General features: G+C 19.9%; 2 protein-coding genes across 2 annotated transcripts, besides 9 other annotated features; both read left to right on the top strand. All coding sequences in view use genetic code 6, as the record gives it.

Annotated features, from left to right (window-relative positions):
- Positions 1 to 301: 301 nt before the first annotated feature.
- Positions 302 to 348: a microsatellite.
- A 2,068-nt stretch (positions 349 to 2,416) lies between these two features.
- IMG5_154070 (leucine rich repeat protein) lies at positions 2,417 to 2,931 on the top strand (the record flags this gene model as incomplete). The annotated part of the gene is made up of 2 exons (XM_004030707.1): positions 2,417 to 2,830; positions 2,875 to 2,931. 2 exons carry the CDS (start codon positions 2,417 to 2,419, stop codon positions 2,929 to 2,931), a joined length of 471 nt encoding a protein of 156 aa, XP_004030755.1.
- A 146-nt stretch (positions 2,932 to 3,077) lies between these two features.
- Positions 3,078 to 3,143: a microsatellite.
- Positions 3,091 to 3,133: a microsatellite.
- Positions 3,131 to 3,180: a microsatellite.
- A 1,405-nt stretch (positions 3,181 to 4,585) lies between these two features.
- Positions 4,586 to 4,620: a microsatellite.
- A 3,722-nt stretch (positions 4,621 to 8,342) lies between these two features.
- Positions 8,343 to 8,387: a microsatellite.
- A 2,420-nt stretch (positions 8,388 to 10,807) lies between these two features.
- Positions 10,808 to 10,859: a microsatellite.
- A 1,121-nt stretch (positions 10,860 to 11,980) lies between these two features.
- Positions 11,981 to 22,977, top strand: IMG5_154060 (PH domain protein; the record flags this gene model as incomplete). Its single annotated transcript, XM_004030706.1, has 17 exons — positions 11,981 to 12,424; positions 12,479 to 12,597; positions 12,649 to 12,906; positions 13,723 to 15,056; positions 15,204 to 16,038; positions 16,241 to 18,107; positions 18,167 to 18,585; positions 18,712 to 19,403; positions 19,463 to 19,714; positions 19,769 to 20,324; positions 20,366 to 20,517; positions 20,564 to 20,986; positions 21,047 to 21,536; positions 21,580 to 21,670; positions 21,715 to 21,882; positions 22,353 to 22,638; positions 22,679 to 22,977. 17 exons carry the CDS (start codon positions 11,981 to 11,983, stop codon positions 22,975 to 22,977), a joined length of 8,685 nt encoding a protein of 2,894 aa, XP_004030754.1.
- Positions 16,636 to 16,668: a microsatellite.
- Positions 18,831 to 18,879: a microsatellite.
- Positions 22,978 to 23,288: the final 311 nt, after the last annotated feature.

The raw sequence follows: 23,288 nt of genomic DNA, 5'->3' as shown, positions 1-23,288 counted from the left end.
ATAAATAATTTTATTTTAAATAAAAATGTAAGTAAATTTAAAGACTGTTTTTATTAATTTTAACAATAAATAAATATTGTTAATAAAACTTATAAAGAGCCTCCTTAATCCTGATTTTTTTTTATGTTTTTTTAACGTTTTTTATTATATTGTATTTGTTCTTTTTTATTATTTAATACTATCCTTATTTTAAGTTATAAATTATATTTTATAATTTTATTTTTTCTGTTAATATTAATATTTTTGTTGATAAATATTACTAGTATTAAATATATTACCTATTTAAAAAATTTTTAATAAGAATAAATTAACAAAAAAAATTTAAAATAAATAACAAAAAAAAATTTATATGAAAAAAATTTTTATTTATTTAAAATAATATTAAATTTTTTATTTTTACCATTTCATTTTTTTTGTTTAAATAAAAAAACTCTATGAGAAACGTAAAATCATAATTATCTATAAGAAAATAATTAGAATAAAAAAGTGAAAAGTAAATAAAATATCCAACCTCTGCATTATTAAAATAAAAAACATAAGAGGAATAATTTGAAAATAAAATAAATAAAGCTATTTAGAATTTAGATAAAAATACTTAAGCTTAAACTAATATAAATTTTTTAAGCAAGACAAATAAAAATTTTTATATTGATTTCAAAAAAAAACGTTTCTCAGATTTAAATTAAATTTATGCTTAAAATGCTTAATCGAATTTTAATTCATAAAATGTATTTATGACAAGATTAATATATTAAAATTAACAAAAAATGAATTTATAAAAAGAATAAAAAATTAAATACCATACATGTTCCGGTTTAGTCTCTACTAAAGAAAACATATAGAATTTCGTAAAATCAATGTACGATAAATTCACTTTGAATAAAGTTTAAATTAATTCTGAGTAAGATGAAAAAATGTACGAGATTAATAAACTAAAGCCTTTAGAATATAAAAAAAAGGATTTTTTTATTACTAAAATAAATAAAAACTAATAGTTTACAAGTTATTTGAATAAATAGTATATTAATACATAATAAATATAAAAGGAATATTTGGAAACATAAACGGATAATTCAGCTTAGAAAATGTTTTAAAGTATAGGAAGTGCGAGTCTTGATTAAAATTTTTAAACTGCATCTACAAATAATAATATATAAAAGTAATAAAAATCATTATTTCAAGAAATCAAAAAAGCAAATCTATAAGAATAAAATAAAAAAGTAATCCCAATTATATAATAAGAAAATAAATATAAAAGTGTTTAAGATTATTATTATCCAAATTAACTAAATGAATATTTGATAGTTTTTATAAGCAACCTTGAATAAGTTAAAAGGAAAAATAATCTTATCTATATATTTTTAGAATTACCTCATATTGAACATATGATTAGCGAAAAATAATTAAAAAAAGACTTCAAAAAATTCAAAAGTTACATTAAATTTTAATTCGGTATTAACTCTAAAGATATATATTTATTTCTAGAAAATGGATAACCAATACATGACCATATGGATATAATAAAACAACCTGATAGTACAAAATAACCTATTTTTGTAGGAGTTAGCGGAGGTTTTTGTGGAATTGATAGAGTTAATTGTTCATAAAAAGCAAAAAATGATATAAGGAGAGTAATAAATGAAATAATAAGCAAAAAAATCTAAAAATAATATGAATTTACAAATCAAATATAATATAAAAGAGAGAAAATATAAACAAAAGAATAACACCAATATGAAAAAAATAAAAAATATGTCTAAAAAATAGCTAATGTTCTTACATATAATCGAAATCCCGAATATATAATAAAAGGATTTGCAGATAGTTTAAACTCTCCTAAAATAAAAAAGTTATAAAACATAGAAGATTAATATGACAAATAACTTAATTAATTTTAAAAATAAATTCTTGAAGTAGAAGCTTCATCTTCTTTTGGAAATAATCCAGAAAATAAGATTACTAAAAGTATTTTTTTAAAAATATATTATAGTTAATATTTTATTTTTGTTTTGAAATAACAAAAAATCAGATCTTAAATAAATAGCCCATTATGTAGATATATTTTTAGAAAAAAATAATTTTAAATAAGAAGAAAAAATTATTAAGGAAAAGCTTGATGAATATAATTGCATTTTAGACATGATGAAAAAACCCGTTTAAAAAGGCAGAAATTATATACAGGAAAATATTAAAAAGTAAAAAACATTATATATATAATAAAAAAAAAAATTAACAAAAATTAAAACAAAAAAGATATTATACAACAGAATAAGCAATGAAATAAATATAATCAATAAACAGAGAATTATTTATAAAAAATATTCCAAGGATATTAACAAGATATGAACTTTCAAGACATGATTTACATTCTATTTATATTTTATATAAAGCACTTTTAACTGTTTCTATATAAAGAATGAATTGGAAAGATGTATACAAAAATGGAATTGATTTTAAAACTTTTGAACACGGTATAGATAAAATATCATCTTAAAGTGAAGAAATTATTCGAAGAATGTGTAATTATGAAAGCTTTATTAATTGGAATTAATTTGTTGACATTCTTAATGGAGTTTCAGGAAAAACACTAGAATCTAAAGTTGATATTTTTATCAAAGTGGCTGATACTGATAAAAGTGGAACCCTTGCTAAAGAAGAAATAAGTGAATTATGTGAAATATGCTTGGATAAAATTCTACCTAAGTAAGGTGATGATGACTATATGGTTTAAGATTTAGTTGAATATTTTACAAAGTTACTATTTGCAAGTTTAGATGTTGATATAGAAGATGAAATTCCTTTATATAAATTAAAAGATGCAATTGTTTATGTATTATATTAATTAAAATAATATTAAATATATATTTTTAAAAGGGAAACACAGAAAGTGATTTGATATGCTTTTTTTGTGGAGTAGATAACACTAAGTGATATAGTTTTGATTTAAGTTTTTATTAAATTATTAAAAGATACTTATTTTTTTTTATAATATAAAAAAATATATAATAATTAACAAATAATCATTTCTTATTATTTTTAAATTATAAAATAGTATATTTTAAAAAAATGATGAATAAATATTTATATTTTTATATATATATAAATATATATATATATATATATATATTTATATTTTTATATTTTTATATAAATACTATTTTTGTATTTTCTATATTAATTTCATTTCTTTTAATTTATTATTCATTATTTATTTTATTTAGCTTTATTATCTTTATATATTTTGCTATTTTAATTTTTTTTTTTATTATATACATCTAATTTTTTTTTATAAAAAAAAATTAAATGTAAAATTATCAATTTAAACGCTATTTTTTTAATTTTAGACAGTATATAAAAAATTCTATTTTTTATTTATTTATTATTTGATTTTGGTAAGTTTCATATTCAGATAATATAATATTAAAATTTTTATAATAATTTTTATATATATGTTTTTTTTTTTAATTATTTTTCGGGTAAATATATATTCAATATTTTTTATTTTTTAAAAATAAAATACACTCACTTCAATATTTTAGTTTCTATATAAAAAAAATATATTTATTTTAATTAATATAAAAAGTTAAAAAATGATTGATAAATTAATATTAAAAATAATAAACTAAACAATAGGATAATATATTGAATAATTAGATACAAAAAACTTAGAAGTAGGCATACTTACAGGTTAAATATCAATAGAAAATCTTAAATTAAGTCAAAAAATATTATAAGATTTGCCTTTTGATTTAATATATTCTAACATAAATAAACTTTCATTAAAAATCCCATTTTACAATTTAAGCAAATCTGCAGTGAAAATGGAATTAGATGGTTTATTTTTAGTCTTGAATTTATAAAAAAATGAAAAATGGAATTTTAATTAATATGATAAATTAGAAAATAAAATTGAATAATTAAACATTTACGCATTATAATTATTAGACAAGCTAACAAAGCTATCTTAAATAAATTAAAAATAATCAAGTATAATCAATTAATGTTACATAGATAGATTAGTAATAAGAATTTTAGACAATATTTATTTAAAAATTTCTAATATTCATATAAGAATAGAATATGAAGATAATAATTAATATAAATATATATAAAATTCTTATGGAATTTGCTTATAAGAATTAAAAATTTTCACTGTAAACGAAAATGATGAATAAACATTTATTGATAGAACAAATAAGCAAAACTAGAATCTACCAATTATTAAAAAATTAATTTTATTCAATTTAGGATTTTATGTATGTCCAGATGAATAGAATATTCTTAAAAATTAAACCGAAAATTATATTTAATAGTACCTTCAATATTGCATAATGAAATAAGGTTAAGGAACAAATAATTTAGTTAAATATTTATTCTTGATTAATTTTACTATAAGATTAACATAAAACTAAAGTATTTTTTTTTTTAAAAAGAAAAAAAATTTTGAAAAATAAATATATTTTTATTAAATATAATTAAAAAAAGGCAAATATAAATAATAATCTTATAATATTATTTTTAATATTGATAAATTAGATTTTAAATAAGAATAAAATTAGTTATAAAATATTATTTTTTTAATAGAAATTTTAAACTAATTCAATTTAAAATTAATTCAATAAAAAGAAAATCAAGCCAAATTTACTGAAGATGTTTAAAAATAACTTAAATAAATTTTCTCAGAACAGTTTGAGGAATATTATTATGTTTTGAATAAAAACTTCGAATATTTAAGTGCAGAAAGAAAAAAATTATTCCTATACACAGTATAAAATCTTTCATTAAAAAACTTATTTGAATGTGTTAAAAACGTAGTAGCAGAAAAGTTCAAAAAAGATTAGATGAAAAACGTAACCAAAAAAGAAAAAAAAGGAATTCTAAAGCGTCTCTTTGGCTTTTCAACTTCAAAAAAACTTCAACTCATAACAAAATAAGAAAAGGAATACATAGAAAGCTTATTTTAATAATTTGTTAAAGAAGATGACAATTATTTAGAAATTTAAACTTAAAAAATGGATGCCCCGTCAGATTTCATTTGGTTAAAAATAAAGTTTAAATTTGAAGGACTTTCTATTTTATTAAATGAAAGTTAAAAAAATCTTAAAAAAGGGGTTTAGTTTAATTTATATGATTTATATGGTATTTATTTATTATTTTAATATATATTTATTATATATTAAAAGCTACTATAAATATAAAAAATGATGGTATGTTAATAAAAGGAAATTTAAAAGATTTTTAAATATAAATGATTTAATAATAATAAGAAAAAGAAGATAAATATATTAATATAATCTAAAAACGAAACAACGAAGAAATAAATTAAGAATATATACAAAATTCCCTTCTATATATAAAAATAGAAACAAAAAAAAACCATGAAAACGAAGCAATAAAAACAGACCAATAAAATGAATCTTCAGTAATAAATTTAGAAGAATAAGATATTCAATTATAAATTGGTTAAATAGAAATAAAATATAATTATGAATTTTTTTAAACCTTATAAAATTACATTGAAGGAATTACTGTAGATGATGAAGTATTAAAAGAATAAGCAATAAAAAAAATAGAAGATTTTTAAGCCAAAACTTAAGAATAAATGGAAAATTTATTACAAAATTTAGATAAAAATACAAACGTGTTAAAATTAAATATTTTCATTAAAAGTCCTATTTTAATTTTTAATAATTCTCTTATTTTACAAGTCGGAAATTTAATTGTAAAAAGTGATAATTTATAGAAAAAAAAATCTATTAAAAATGAAAAAATATAAGATATTCTTTAGTCTAGAATGGAATAATTATTTAAAGAAAAATATATTGTCTCATTAGAAAATATTAACATGAAATATATCAATTAATAATGTATTACAAACAATATTATTTAAGATTTTACAATTTATTCGGAAATTATTATTGGAAAATTACCAGAAAAAACTTATATTAATGAACCCAAAATTAACATAAAAGTAAAAATTTCTGGTATAAAAGCCACTTTTAATGAAAGTATATATTATACTTTATTAACAATTCTTGAAAATGAAGAAAATAATTATGAATTTAATAAAGAAAAAACAATAATAACATCAATTAAAATAAAAATATGTAATTTAAAAAGAGAAATTCAATGATATTTGGAGTAGAAGACAAGATTATTAAAGAAGGATATATATACAAAAGAGGTAAACATATAAAAAAATGGCAAAAACAATGGGCAACAATAAGCAAAAACTGTATGTATTTTTATGAAAATCGAGCATAAAAAAAATGCTAATAATATATAAGAATAAAATATGATACTTAAGTAAGTATATATGTTGAATTTAAAAATGCATTTGTGTTAATAAGTTAAAACGAAAGTATTTATTTAGTCTGTGAAAATTTAGAAGAAACTAATGATTGGATTAGGATTCTTAGAGAAACATCCAAGTAATAAAATATTGAATAATAAATAAAAAAAAAAAAATCTTCAACAGAATAAGAATTAAATATTTAGTAAATATTTGCTTAAATTGATTGCGAATTTATTAATATTTATTTATAAAATTAATCAAATGATTATAATATTTTAAATCTATTGGCCTAAGATTTGTCCTGTACATATTCAGAATAAACCTTCTTTTAAACAGTATGTTTTTAGTTAAAAAATTTATATGCGAATCAAAATTTTATTGACTTTAATTTTATTAGTGATTAATAAAAATAATAAGATTTTATTATCTTTTCCAAATGTAAAGACTAATTTATTTAGGTAAATGTATATATGCATGATAGAAACTATCTTAAATATAATAATATTGATGTTTGTATTAATTTTGAAGTCGGATGTCTTGTTTTTAATTATAAACCTAGTGTCGTTAATTAAATATTTTTATTCTTTTAAAAATTTGAATAACAAAATTCAAAATAAAAAAAAATTCAGAATAGTAAATATAGTAATAACTACGACGAAAATAATTCTATTTATTCTCTTTGTTAAAATTAAAAAAATGATATTGTTTTAATTTTGGTTCATTTTAATTTATAAAAAATTAAAATTAGACTAATTAACGAAAAAATTAATTTATGCTAAAATTAATTAACATTTAAGAAATTTTCTTTATAATATATTTAAAAACTTAATGAAGAGTAAAACATAAATTTGAATCTTGAAAATATTATTTTATCAGACTTAACAAATTCATTTAATCTTTAATAGTAAAATAATTTAGAATTATAAAATGTTCAAAAAATCTATTTAATTCATAATAATTAAATAAATTAATAACAAGAAGAAAATATGAACGTACTTTAAGCCCAATTTCAAATGTGTAATTAATATTCTATTAATTTAACAGCAATAATAAATAATATTACTATAAATTATTACTAATAATAATTTTTAAGATTATTAGATTACTTATAAAATCAAGTGTTATTCATTTTTTAATAATAATTAGAAAAAAAAAATGAAATTATAATGTAATAATAATCAATTGAAATATTATAACAATAATTTATTTAATTTCATTTGCAATTATAAATAAAAAATACTAGATTATAAATGAAATGTATACAAAAAAATGAAGATTTTATTTGTTTATAAATAAAACAAATAGCAATGCAAAACGAATTAAATAGTGAATAATATGAAATAAATTTAGAAAACATAACTATAGATGGTGAGGATGAAAAAACAATTCTTAATATAGTAAAACCATTTAATATTTAAGTATAATTATAAATACTTTCTGATTAAGTAAAAATCTAATGTGTTATAAACCAAATAATTTTTCATTTACAATAAAAAACTTTAAACCTATTAAATAAAATTTATAAGTAAAATATTTTATACGATGATAAGTGTAATGAATATTATCAAAATCTAAAAGTATAATAATAACAAGTAGAAAGTTAAAGTTAAAATATAGATTTTTAAATAAAATTAAATAATATGATAATATTTTGCGAGAATTTAAATAAATAAGGGACTTTTAATTTTAGTATAATGAATTTTCAATTAGATTTTACACCTGAAAATGAATACAGAATATGCTTTGGAAGCTTACATAGTGGCTTTTTTTACTATGATGTTACAAAGAAGTTTTATTTATATAAAACATTTATCGGAAATTTAATGAATAATTGTTAATAAAATCTAATATTTGATCATTTCGACTATTTAAATTAAATTATTAAAAAAGGAAACGCATAAATATGCACTTAAAATTAAATAGAAATTCACTAAAATCTAAAAAAATAAGATAATATATATATTAGATTAAATAATTTAGAACTTAATAATGATTTTCTTTTATAAATTTTAGATTTATATTAATTTTTAATAAAAGATATTCAAATTAATTAAGAAAATAATAATAATAAAGAAAATTATAATAATGAAGAGAATAATTTAGAGACAAAAAATGAAATTTAAGAAAATTAAAAAATAAAGTTTAATATAAGTAATTTTCTTTTTCATTAATTTTTGAATGAAAACGATAAAAGAGTCTTATCTTTAAGAATTTATTGCGAAGGAGATATTGAATTAAATTAATAATTTAAGTTATAATTATAGTTTAATGAATTTGCTTTTTATTTCCTTATTATTGAAAGTCTATATTAGAATATTAATTTTAATAAAATAAACAAAAGATAAATTACAGATTTAAGTTTTTAAATAAACATAAAAAATTCAGATAATATAAGAATCTCTTTAAAACATAATTCTTTTATAAACATTTCTTATCCATTTATTTTATTTATTTCTGACTTAGCCAATTTCTATTAGAATTAATTAAATGAAATATTTTAATAAGAAAAAAATAATAATATAGAGGATTAAAAATAAATAATAAAAGAAATAGATGAAAATAATGTTTTTTTATAAATAAGTTTTCAAATTTCTTTACTCTAATTAATTTTTTTGGATGACACAGATAGTTAGTGTAGTTAAATAATAAAAATTTTGATTGAAAATTCTTTTCTGAATGCATTATTTGATTAATATATGGATTTTAAAAGTTCTTCTGAGTTTTTAATATAAGCATTTTATTTTAATTCGTGTTGTGCTAAATGGGAACCATTTGTTGAAAAAACATCTATGATATTTAGCTTTGAAAATAAAATGAATATTTTTAATGTATAATTAGGATCATAAGAAGGAATTTTTATAAATATCTCGACATAGTTTTTAAGGATAATATTTTAAATTTTGAATTAAATTAAAAATGAAGAAATAAATAAAAAATTTGAAAATGAAATTAAACCTTTGTATTATTCATAATAATAAGTTGGATTTATTATAAAGAATTTTACTGGACATACTATAAAAGTAAATGCGGATAACCAAAAAAATTACGTTCTAGCAAAAAGCAATGAAGAAAAGGAGTATTTAATTTAAAAATAAGAGATTTAAAATGAAAAAAATTAAAAAAGTAGTATTAATTTAGTTATAAAAAATGATATATTTTCTCTAAATAGAATAAAATAATTGGATGTTCGTAAAATAAAAAATGTTAAAAAAATAAATTTAAGCAGTGATTATAAGTAACTTTTTTTATTTTATTAAGTCGATATTTTACATAACTCTAATTTTAAAATACTTACATTTACATCTCCTTATATTTTTCAAAATTAAACAAAATACAATCTTGTCATCCATTTAAATTACTAAAATCATTATTATGTTTTAAATATTTCACCATAAAATTCCGAACCTTTACCTATTGATTATCTTTATGCCGAAATATAAATTAATATAAAAGATTTTAATTTAAAAAGTTAAAGCTTTTAAATTAATAGTTAAGATAATTAAAATTTTAGCATTAATAATAATGATAATGAAAGTAAATTTAGTATTTAAATTGGAGATAATATATTCTTTATTTTAGATATTTATTTCGATTCTTAAAAATTCATGTGTGTCTTTTAACCTCCTTATAAGTTTTGGAACTTTTTACCTAAAAGTTCTTATATTTAATTACTAGGATAAAATAAGGAAACACTTTTAAGCTAATAAATTAATTAAGGAGAATTTCTTGAATTTTACGATGTTCCCTTACATTAAAAATTATATTTAAAATTTCGTTGTGAGGGATTTTTTTGGAGTTAAGAAGAATTGTTATATGAGGGATAATCTTTAGAAAAAATAAAAATAAAAGGAATAGGTTTTTATTAAAATATATTTTATAAATATTTATAAATATAAAATAAAAAAAGAATAAGATGAAGATTCTTATACTTACTTATGTGTATATTAAAATCCGTCAAAATTAGCTAGAGAATATTTCATATATTCAAAATCTATAGTAATAAATAAAAGTGGATACCAACTTGAATTGTTTACAAAGATAAATAAATAAATAAAAAAAATTCCAGGATAATAACCTATTTACGAAGACGAAATATTAGATAAAGAAAATATAATATTAAGTGAAAATATTAATAATATAATAATAGGAAGTATAAATAATAAATAAATAGATATATTGGGAATAAAATAAGATTACATATAAGTAGATTTAAATAAAAATGAAATAGAAATAAATTTTCCATTATATATAGATGTATAAATAAAAAACATATAGAATCATTTATACATAAAACAAATAATATTATCTCCTAGTATTAAAATAATGAATAAATGCTAATTTTCTATATAAATAAAATAAAAGATTCATTAAGAAAGATTAAATCCAGAAGAAACATGTGCTTTATATTTTATTTAAAATGAAAATGAAAACATAATAATATCAACATATTAGCAATTAGAATAAAATAAAAATTTAAATCTTAGTAATAACTAAAATATAAATTATGAATAAAAAAAAAAGAATTAATAAAACGAAAATAAAGAATTACAAAATGAATAATAAAATCATATAAAATAATAAGACGATGATAAAGAAGAGATTTAAACTTATGAAATAAATTTATCTAGTATAAATGATAATGTTTATTTAAGTATGAGAAATTCTAAAAAAGAAATAAAAAAAATTATAAATATTTAAAGGATTCTTTCACATGTATTAATAATTAAAGAAATTCCAGAAGAAAATGCACCTTATAAACTTATAAATAATTCAAATAAAATCATTGTAGATACTCTTTATATTCCTGCAGTTTTGAATAAAGGAGAAAGTATATATTTTGCTTGGAATTAATTAGAAAATAATAAAGAATTTGATGTAGTATTAAGAGTTTTAGAAAATTAAAAATATAATGATGGATTTATTACTGTTTATCCTGATATTTTAGAGTCGAAAAAAATACTAATAAAAGGAGATTTTGAAGAATTTTATATTAAATATACAATTAGTATATATTAAGGGACAAAAATAATTATATTCGAAGATGATGAAGAAAATGTATAAAATATAAATTAAAAATAAATAGTTTAAAAAGAAAAATAAATATAAAATTATTTCAATCTTTCAATTAATAAAATGGGAATTTCTATAATTAACAATAATATAAAATAAGTGAATAAAAAATGTATAGAATTGATTTATTTATAATTTGAATAAACTGAAATAGTATATTTATGTCAAGATAATATGGAAAATGTTATTTAGATATAAGTAAAATATATTAATATTGATAATAATGTTAATTAAATTTCGGAATATCCTGTTTTATTTACACCTTAAAAAAAAACAAAAAAAAACCATTTCTTAATATTTTATTAAAGAAATAACCTCATCATATAGATTAATTAGTTTTTGATATTGAAGTATTTTTTTTTAATTCTTATTTAATAATTATATATAAATTAGCCTATTATGTTAAGGGTAGAACTAGATATAATATAAGAATTATTATAGTTTTTTTAAGATACAGAGGAAATATAAAAAGAAACATTAATATAAGAAATATAAAATTTATAAGATTAAGAAAAATAAATAATAAAATAAAATGAAAATTCTATTAACCTTCCTATTTATATAAAGAAAATTCTAATATCTCCAATAAACATTAACATATCTTTTAATTTTAAAATGATTCCAAATATATAGAAAGTGGAAAATTCTTTTGAATTCGTAAAATAATTTGCAAGTGCAGTAGGAATATCATTAACAAATATAGAAGATGCCATTGTTACATTAAAAGGGATAGAATTACTTAATATATTTGACACAACATAAGGAATATCATAAAAATTAATAGATAATTATAAACAATAAATAATACCTTAAATTTTGAATCTATTAGGAAGTTTAAATATAATTGGAAATCCGATAAAACTATTTAGTAATGTTTCTACAGGTGTAAAAGATTTTATACAAAAACCTATTTAAGGATTAGTTTAAGGACCCATTGAAGCTGGAATGGGATTAGGATATGGGGCTACTAGTTTATTAAAAAATGTTATGTGTGGAACATTTAATTCTATTGATAAAATTGCAGGGTCTTTTTCAAATGGAATTACCCATTTATGTATTGTAAATATTTTTATTTTTTTTATAATTTATATTAAAAAAATTAATTGTATAAAGGATGATGATTTTATTTAATAAAGGCATGAAAAAAAATCTAAAAAACCAAAAGATGCATTTGAAGGGATTGAATAAAGTTTAATTTGTATATATAATGGTGTAAAAAGTGGTGTTATAGAGTAAATAAAAAAAATTATCTCAAATAAATAAATATTTAAAAATAAATATAGTACAGTATAAAAACCAATATAAGGGTCTAAAGAAAATGGTATTAAAGGATTTATTAAAGGAACTTGGTAAGGTATTTCTGGAGTAATAATAAAGCCTGTATCAGGAATATTAGACGCTATTTCGAAAACTGCTGAAGGTTTTAAAAATACAGCTATGTATTTTGACTCTAAGCCAAATGATTAAAGATTAAGATAAATAAGAGTTTTTTATGAATACGAATAGTTTTTTTAAGAATATAATGAAATTGATAGCGAAATGTAAGCTGAAATATTTAGACTAAAAAGAGGAAAATTTAAAGATTAAATTTTTTTTAAGTCTTACATTTTACTTAATAAATATAGAAAGTAGGAAGCTTTAATTTTCCTTAGAAATTAAGTTATTTTAATTAATGTTAAAAACAGGGAAAGAATTTGGATTATAAATTCTGCTGATATTAAAGGAGTTAAAATTATCGAAAAAGGAATTAATATATTACTTAATGCAGAAAATAAATATATTAATGTAAATTTTAATTTATTATTTTACTTTTCTTTATTATTTTTTATTTCTATTAGGACTTAAAAGTTTATGTATATATAAAAAGCTATAAATATTGCTAAAATATTTAAAACTATTTTAATTATTATTTAAATGCTTTGTAAGATATATGAAAAAATATATTTGTAATTTTTTTTTTTTTCATAATCTTTAATATTTAATAAAAAATTATATTATATATTATATTAATTTATATTCAACATAATTAACTTATTTAATTTTTATAAAAAATAAAATTAAATAAAAGTAAAGTAAAGGCAAAAAATTTAATTATATTTATTTTAGTATTTAATACACATAACTATAAATTCATCACTTTCTTATATTTCTAATATAAATATAAATAAATATTTTAACTTTATAAAGCTATTTTTAATAGTTTAATTCATAAATTAGTTAAAATCATTTTTAAAAAATTTATAAAAAATCTAGTTTAAATTAGATAAATTTAAAATAATAATAATAAAAAAATAAGAAAATTAATAAATTTTTAGAAAATACTTTTTTAAAAATAAAAAAAACACAAAAATATACAGAAAAATGGGAAATTTTATACAATAACTTAAAAGTTCCATTCCTTCTTAACCATTAAAAAACCCATTAACAAATACCGCTTTAAGTAAATTAAGAGAATATCATGGTTCATTTAAAAGTGTTTGTGATACATTTGCCATAGAATAATCTGAATTTGATTAAATTTTAGGACAGCCAGATAAAAGTGATAAATTATTCAGTATTTGGGATACAGACAAAAACGGATTAATAGATGCTTTAGAGCTATTCTCGGGTTTAATAATATTTTCGGATGGAAAATTTGAAGACAAGCTTAGATTTTTATTTGATATATTCGATTTCAATGAATTAAATAGCTTAAGTATTATAGATTTGGAATTCATGATGATTTCGTGTTGCAACGCAGCTTTTAAAATGTATGGAGTAGACTCAGAAGTGAATGAAGAAGAAATATCAGATTTCTTAGGCAAACATTTTAATGATGATTCGCGTGTAAATATATCTCAAATGTTAAAATGGTGTGCAAAAGTGGACGAAATAAACTAATTTATGAATGCAATAGACAAGTAATTGCCTGAAAGTAAAAATTCGAAATAATAGCAAGTCGGAAATATGCTTTTTGATGATAAAAAAGGCCGCTTTGAAGTAAAATCTTTAGGTTAAATAATAAATTCGAAAAAATATTAATAAAAAATTGATTGGTTGAGTGCATTATCGAAAAAACTTTTTTATTTAAACAGGTCTAATACTAATAGTACAAGCCAAAAAGATACTTATTGCAAAATAAATTGGGTTTATGGATTCCGTTCATAAGATGTAAATCATCCTATCGAATATATTCGGCCTAATAATAATTAAAAGTCAGAAAGAATACTCTATTTTACAGCCTGTATTGTTGTTATTTTTTATCCTTAAGTAATTTTTTATTTTTAAAAAAAAAGATATTAATATAAATATTTTTAGATTAAAGTCTAATAGCATTATTTAGAACATGATAGAGAAGTTATTTGTTTAGCGGTTTCGAAAAAAAATCGTTTAGTTGCTAGCGGAGAATTAGGTGATAAACCACATATTCATGTTTGGGATCCAGATACTTTATAAAACTTAGGGGTAATAAAGGGAATTCATTAAAAAGGAATATCATTTATAACTTTTTTTAGGGATGACGAATTTATAGCTAGTTGTGGTTTAAGATTAGATTCTCCTATACTTATTTATAGTGTAAAGGATTATACTTTAACTTTAAGTACTTTTGTTGAAGAACCTACGATTGAGCTTCTAACAATAAGAAATTACATAGGATCATTTGAAAAGCTAGATAAAAAATCAAACTAAAATTACAAGACAATAACAAAAAGTAAAAAAAAAAAATCAATAAAGTAAAATAAAAAAATATACAAAGAAAATTCTAAAAGGTAAAACGAAAGTAATCATGATCGAATGGAAGTAAATTAATATTTAATTCACTTAGAAAGCTAATAACCATTATACGAAAGTATGATAGAAGATTATTAAAATTCATTTATAGTTGTAACGTCTCGAAAAATTTTAATGTTACATTATCAAAATGGTCATTTTTAACAAGCAGAAATATCATTAAACACCCGTGAAAATTCTCAAATAAGTGAAATAACATGCGCTGCAGCAGTCCGAATGAACAACAATCAACCTTATTTGAAAGCATTCTAATAATAATCAGAAGCATGTATAGTATTAATAACAGGGCATGTAGATGGATCTGTATATATGTGGTGGAATATGGATTAAGACTAAAAAGAAAGCATGTATAAGAACTAAAATGCTATTTTATGTATAATTACTTATTAATATGGGATAATTATAGCTACAGAAGCTTCTACTATACATTTTTGGGATTTAAATATGAAAATTAATATTAAAAATATAGATCTAACTACCTTTGCGTTTAAACTTTTTAATTATAATATTGCAGATATTCTAATTGCAGATGATAAATTACTAGTATCAACGACTTATGGTGATATTATAGAAATTAAACTTAATTAGAAACAAGAATGGACTTCAAATAAATTCATTTAGAAAATGCATGCTAATAGGCTTAACTTTATCACTAAATTAAATGGTAATCTAAATGCTATGTGTATCCTTGAAAGACCAGAAAATGATGATAAAATATTATTCGTAGCTGGATAATCGGGAGTTGTTTACGGATTCTCCCTTGAAACGCATGAAATAGTTGATATTTGGACTATTGGACAAGAAAAACCTATTACTGCTATGGATTGTGTTAATTTTGAAGACGGAGGCACAGTATTTGCTGTTGGATGCAATAATGGGCATATCTATATGAGGATTGATTGGTATTTTAAATAATATATAGAATATATTATTTATTTTTATTTATTTTTATGAACTCAATCTACAAAAATATAAGGCGAAAAAAAAAAGGATACTGCCTTTTTTTTTTTTAATTGAGTTTTTAAAAAGAAATTACAGAAAAAATAAAAAAACATAAAAATAATTGATATATATTTATATATTATATTAAAAATAAAAATAAAGGGAGGAATCTCCAAGATCTTATGATTGCAAATAAATGATTATGGATTTAAAATTTTCTAGTGATACATATTATTTAATTGCTGCCTGCTAAGATTGTCAAGTTTATCTTTTTAGTTTAAGTAATAATAGTTATTTTTAAGTAAACCCGAAAAAACTATAACTTGAAGAAGTTCCTATTTCTATTGACTTCTTAGATGATAATAAGAGTTTTTTAATAGGAACAAATATGAGAAACTAATATAAAGTGGAATTACCGGATCTTAAAAGCAAAAATATTTAACAAGAAAACGAAAAAATAAACTGCACTATATGGAATATGAGGTATCCTTTACATACTAAAAATTATGCTGATTCTTTGCTACCTATTATAATTGGAGGAGATATAAAAGTAATGAAAAAAAATTAATAAAAAAATATATATAAAAAAAAGGTATTCTTAGCTGCAGGAGAATCTGGATATTTATTTTTTTGGAGAGATCATGAATAATTAGAATCAAATTGTGGAGGTTTCTTGAAAGGACACGCCTCATAAATATCGAGATTACTAATGACAAAAAGTCAAGATATATTTTTTTCGTTAGGATCACAAGATAATACTATAATAGAATGGCAAGTAGATTTCATAAATGATTACAATGATTTTTCTAAGCCATTCCAAGAGGAGAAGAATTTTCTTCCTTCCAGTTAATTAACAGAAAACAAAGTAGCATAAATAAAAGATGATGTACTAATACGAGAACTAGCCTACAGTTATATTGGGAAGAATAATTATATTTCAGATGCTTTTAGAGATACTTTTTTACTTTTCAGAGGAACAAACTAAAAAACATTAAATTTGCATTTATAAAACTAAATCCCGAATCTACAAGACTAGAATCATTTGCACAAAAGGCCTCCTTAAGCAAGTCTTGAATTAGATTTTATATATGGATTTTAAGCTTTTGATAAAAGAAGAACTTTATATTATGCCCATATATATTATGATAAAAATTACAAAGAACAAGACAATAATAATATAAATGTAAGTAAAAAAAAGAAAGGTAAAAAATTCGATAGAGAAGATATTTTGAAAAAACTTAGTAAACATCGAAATATTCTAGCCTATTAATAAAATAAAAGTGTTTGTTTGACTTCTGCTGACTAAGGAGTTTCAAACGAATTAAATTATGACTAATCTCATGATAATTGTGAAAGAAATTTCGTTTATTTTACTTCTAGAGTTGGAATAGTATATAATCCTGCTAAAAATAAACAAATTTTTTATGAAGGTCATAAATCAAAAATCACTTGTATGGTAGTTTAATAATTAAAATTTATAGTTGCAACAGGAGAAGCAGCTTCAAAACCTAGTATTCATATTTGGAATGTATTAAATTGTGAGCCTCTTAAAATACTTCCAACTTTTCATAAAAATGGGATTGTAACAATTGCTTTCTCGTAAAATTCGAGTATAATAGTTTCTATTGGAATGGATATTAATTTTTCTATTTAAGTCACTAATTGGAAAACTGAAGAAATAATAGCTCTTAGAAATAGCGGATAATACCATATTTTCGATGTTTGTTTTAATCCTTATAATAAATATGAACTAGTTACTTGTGGAACTTAAAATATTACGGTTTGGGAATTAAATGGTAGAAATTTATTAAGAAAACTTGTAGTGAATGCTTCTAATGAGAGTGTTCATGGAGCTAATTGTTGTATTACTTGTGTCGATTATTTAAGTTATTGGCTCAATGAAAAAATTGAAACTGATATTATTGCTGCTAATAACTACGGAGATTTAATTCTTATTACTTGTAATAAATATATTCCTGTTAAAGAAAGGGCCCATTCTAAAATGATCAATTGCATTAAAATTTTTACTGTAATTTTTTATTTTTTTTTATAAATATATTTTATTTATTTTTTATTTTTAAAATAAAGGCTTTTGAAGAATATGTACTTATTATTACTGCTGGAGAAGATGAACTTATAAAAATATGGGATACTAAATTTAATTAAATAAATGAAATATCAACAAAGAAACTAGCTTAATTTGATTACTTTACTAAAAATAAAACTCTTTAAGAAATGAAAAATCTATCCGCTTAATCTATAGATGTTTATTTTTGTAATATGAGATAATAAAAAAATAACTTAAATAATAAAAAAAGTACATCTTAAGCATTAAAATCTATTTCTAAATCAAATAAAATAGACGAATAATAAAAAAAATAGTGGCCAACAATTTTAATTGGAACTAGAAACGGTTCTATTCTAGAAGCAACTTTCGAATTAGATTAGTCTGTTCTTAAAAAAGCTTCTTCGGATGACTATCATACAAAGCCAGGTGCTATAATAAGGTAATATTATTTTTAAAATATAATTAATTTGAAAATAAATAAACATAAAGAGGAGGTTTAAAAGATGATGATAGTGAAGAAAGTGAAGATGATGATGAAGTAAATTAATTAAGTTTATATGGGTAGAGTAAATACTTTAAATTTACAATTTCAGAATACTTAAGCTTCCATAGTAGTTAATAATAAAATACATAAACAAAAACTAATTTATATGAAAACATTTTTAATAAAAAAGTAAAAAACAAAAAATAAATAAAAATATTTATTTATAAAATAAAAAAAACAGATTTATTTTACCTTACATCCTGAAGAACCTATAATGGTTACAGTAGGAGAAGACGGAAATTTGTTTATGTTTGATATAAAAACTAACAAATCTTTAATTTAATAATTTTTGAGTAAAACTCCTTCCGCAATTAAATTTTCTCCAGACGGCTCTCTACTAGTAATAGGTTTTGTATGTGGAACAATAAGAATTTTCGATTCAAAAATAAGTAAAAATAAAATGGGAAAATTAGCAGAGAAATATGAACCTCCTTCTTTAGATTGCTTAAATATAATGAATGATGGAAAAACAGCAGTTTTAAATATTTAATTTACTTAAAAAGGTGACTTTATGGCAGCTTCTTTTGACAATTCAAGGCAGTCTAAAGAATTTGAAAGCAAGTTTGAAAAGGAAGGCTCATATATTTCAATTTATACAAATAGAGCTAGTCATAAAAACAAAGGACGAAACGAAAAAAATACTTATTAAAAGCTTATTGATATAAGATGTCCCAGTGTATATGAAAGTTATAGAACAGATTCAAATGCATATGGTAAATCTTTTATTGTTTTTAAATAAATTTTAGCTTTAATATTATTAAAAATATTAAAGGTTGTGCCGTTTATTTTATGACATTTTCAAAAGATGAAGATTTCCTTCTCATATATTATTAATTGGTTGATAATTATTTAGTGAGAATAAATCATGATTAATAAGGACATTATATGGTATGGGACATTAAAAATAATTAAGCAGTAAAATTATGGGATAGCATAAAAAGTATTTAATGGTAAATATTTAATTTCCCAAATTCTTTAGTAGCATAGTACTAATATTATTCTTAATTATTGATTCCTGATGAAGGTATAAAAGATATTTTTGGAAATTATATTAATTCAAATGCAAACAATAATTTAGGATTTGGAAATACTTAACAAGGAAGTTCTTCAAATAATAACAACTAATTAGTAGGCCATAATACACAGCCTCCTTATATGTCAGTAATGTTAAGCTCAGGTAATACATTAATATGTGGAAGTATAAAAGGAGATTTACATTTAGTTAAATAATAATGCCTATATTCGGATAAGGATTTCTAAAATCAATAAAACAAGCCTAATTATATGTGCTTAGCAAAAAGTTACTCAGCTCATGTTTCTTTTGTAAATTAATGCGAAAACTCGCCAGGAACTTTCGAATATTTATTCACATCAGGAATTACAGATGAATGCGTGATGAAATGGAAACTTAAAAGCGAAGAGCAATTGTGGGATTTGGATAATATTAACCATAGATTAGATTAACCTGATATTTTTGCTGAACTTGTTACCAAAGATAAATTTAATAATCTTATTAATGAAGTGCTTCCTTAAAGAGGAGAAATAGCGGAAGTTTGTTCTTAAATAGAAGACACTAAAGAAAGTTCTATAGAATTATAACTATCTAATGCTATTGGAAGAAAAGCTTATAATAGGTTTTTATTTAAAAAAATAAGTTTATTTATATATTTTAAAGATATAATAATCTTTTTTATGACTATGATGAAAATATATTATATATAGCAGGATGTAATTTAGTTGTTTTTAAAGGAGATTAATTTGATGATCAAAATTAAAAAACTGTCCCAGCTTTTAAAAATAATTTTACTGACGATGAATAATTTTTAAGTAAAATATATAAAATACATTAAAATTAAAAAAACAACAAATAAAGCTTTAAAATAAGAATTCATTAAATTAGATGCTTCGCAAAATAGTACATTCCCTTAAATATCTTGTTTTAGTTTATCAGATAATAAGAAATTCTTGGTTGCTGGAACAGTAGAAATACAAGCTAAAATACTAATATGGGATATATGTAGTAGAACATGTATTAGAACAATGCGACTAACAAATAGCCCTATGATTTTAAAGGCAAAATTTGCTCATAATAATAGACATATATGTGTAGTAGCATTAACCAATGATTATACTATGTGTGTTTATTTAGTTGATTCAGGAGCTCCTTAAATACTTGGATGTTGCAATTTTCCTTATACTTTACCGTATAAAATTAAAGATTTATCTTTTTTGCCAAATTCTATTAATAAATTTATAACCTGTGGTATTTAACATATGTCATTGTGGAAATTCAATGGTATATTAATACTTATATATATATATATAATATACAGATATATATGTTTTTCAAAAAAAGGCTCTATTTTATCATTTTAGCCTTTAGAAATTGAAAACCCAAAAGATAAAGAGAATGTAAAAAATAATGCAGATTTTGTAAGGGATGATGGAAACAAAGATGAATTTCCTGAAAAGGATTAAGAATAGTAAAATGAAGAAGAAGATGATGAACAAGAACTTAGAGCTACTTTCTTATGTATTATTTTTGTTTAGGATGTTATTATTACTTCAGCAGAAGATGGATTCTTATATGTCTGGGAAGGAAATAAAATTATTTAAAAATAACTTGCTCATTAAAAAATTCCTATTACTAGTTTATTTGCTAAAAAAGAAAGCAATTTATTTGTTTCTGGAGGACTTGATGGCAGAGTTAATTTATGGGAAATAATTCCTTCTGAATACAATTATATTATTAATAAAGTTTAAGAATATTCAATTACTAATTTACCTGTTTCAGAAGCTGTTAAATCTGCTGAATATAATATTTAATCAGTTTGTATAGGACAAAAGTAAAAGAAAATAAAAATAGATTTTATTATTTATTAAAAATAGATATATTTTAGTTGGAACAAAAAGTGGTGATATTTATGAATTAATGCTTCCTTAATATACAGAGGAAGAAGCTAATAAATTAAATATTTAAGTAATTTTAAATTTTCAAATAAATTATAATATTATATAAAAAAGAATGAATTAGAGTAAAATTAATAATATGCAGAAAAATAATAATAGTCTGATGATGAGGAATACGAATAATAGTAGTAACAATAACAAGTGAATGTACAAAAGCAATAAAAATAACAACAAATTAATCTTCGTTTAAATTGCCATGATTAAGAAATACCACGTTCATTAGTAAAAAATAAAATATAAAAGAAGGTTATATAATTAAAAATTTTAAAAAGAGCTTTTCTGCTGATTCGAAATTTTTATATTCAATAACATAAAAAGGATTTTTTAGTGTATGGGATTTAAAAAATTTATAAAGAGTGCATTATTAGTTTTTTAATAAAGAAACATAATCATTAATAGTATGTAAAACTTCACCAAAAATATTTATAGCGTTTGAATCTGAAATAGTTATATTAATAAATTAAGAAGAATAGGAAAGGCTAAATTTAGTACCCTAAGGCAAATTTAGTCAATCAGTTCAAAATTTAAATTATCCAAATTACATATTTAGTAATAATCATAAAATGGAAAGTAGTATATCAGATATGAAATTAAGTAATAATGAATAATTTTTGGCAGTTGCATTAACATAAAGCAAAGATAAATAAGCAAAAATAGAAATTTATAATACAAATAATGAAAACAAATTCAAGCTTTTATGCAGTATAGATAATTTGTCAACCTCAGTCGAATTTGTAGATTTTACAATTGATAACTCTTATTTACTCTATAAAGATAATTTCGAAGAAGTATCTATTATAGATCTTACTAATCATAAAAAAATAAATACTATATATATTGAACATGATGTTGAATGGTGTTCTGATGGCATTAAAATTAGTGAAAAAACTAAAGGTGTTCATAGCTATTATAATGATGAAAATAAAATACTTAAAATCACTCCTATTAAAAATTGTATTGCTGTTACAGATGAAATGGGTATTGTATTTTTATAATTTTTATTCAATTATTTATTTAGGTACTATAAGAATATTTAACTATCCTTGCGAAAGCGGAACTGGAAACGGATATATGATGTGCTATCCTGATCATTTAAATAATATTAATTAATGCGTCTTATCGCCTAATGGATAATTTTTAGTTACTTCTAGTGAAAGGGATAGATGCATTTTTATTTGGACTGTTAAGTAGAATTTAAATGATGAAGAAGAAGAAGAAGATTATTATTAAAATAATGATAATAATGATGAAAATATTAGAGCTGATAGTGTTTAGAAAACTAGAACTAAAAATTAAAACAATTTAAGCAAAAATTGATTACATTTATATAAAAATATTTTTTTATTTACATATTAAATTTTAATCATTTTTTTACTAAATATTATATTCCTTTTTTATAATTTTAGAATAATAGCAAATTTAATTTTATAAACTTTATATGTTAAATATTATAAGAAATAAATGTTAATTATAATTAATAAAAACTCTATTTATATAAATGTAAAATAAACATATTTAAAAATTAATTAAGAATTTAAACACTTTATTATTAATTATTAAATAATAATTTTTATTGGAAGTATAATTGAAAACATATTTTTAATAATTATTATATACTTTGGATTCAA

The sequence above is a fragment of the Ichthyophthirius multifiliis genome (genome assembly GCF_000220395.1).
Source record: "Ichthyophthirius multifiliis unplaced genomic scaffold scaff_1120509251175, whole genome shotgun sequence".
Lineage (NCBI taxonomy): Eukaryota > Ciliophora > Oligohymenophorea > Hymenostomatida > Ichthyophthirius > Ichthyophthirius multifiliis.
This window is presented reverse-complemented; position numbering and strand designations above follow the sequence as displayed.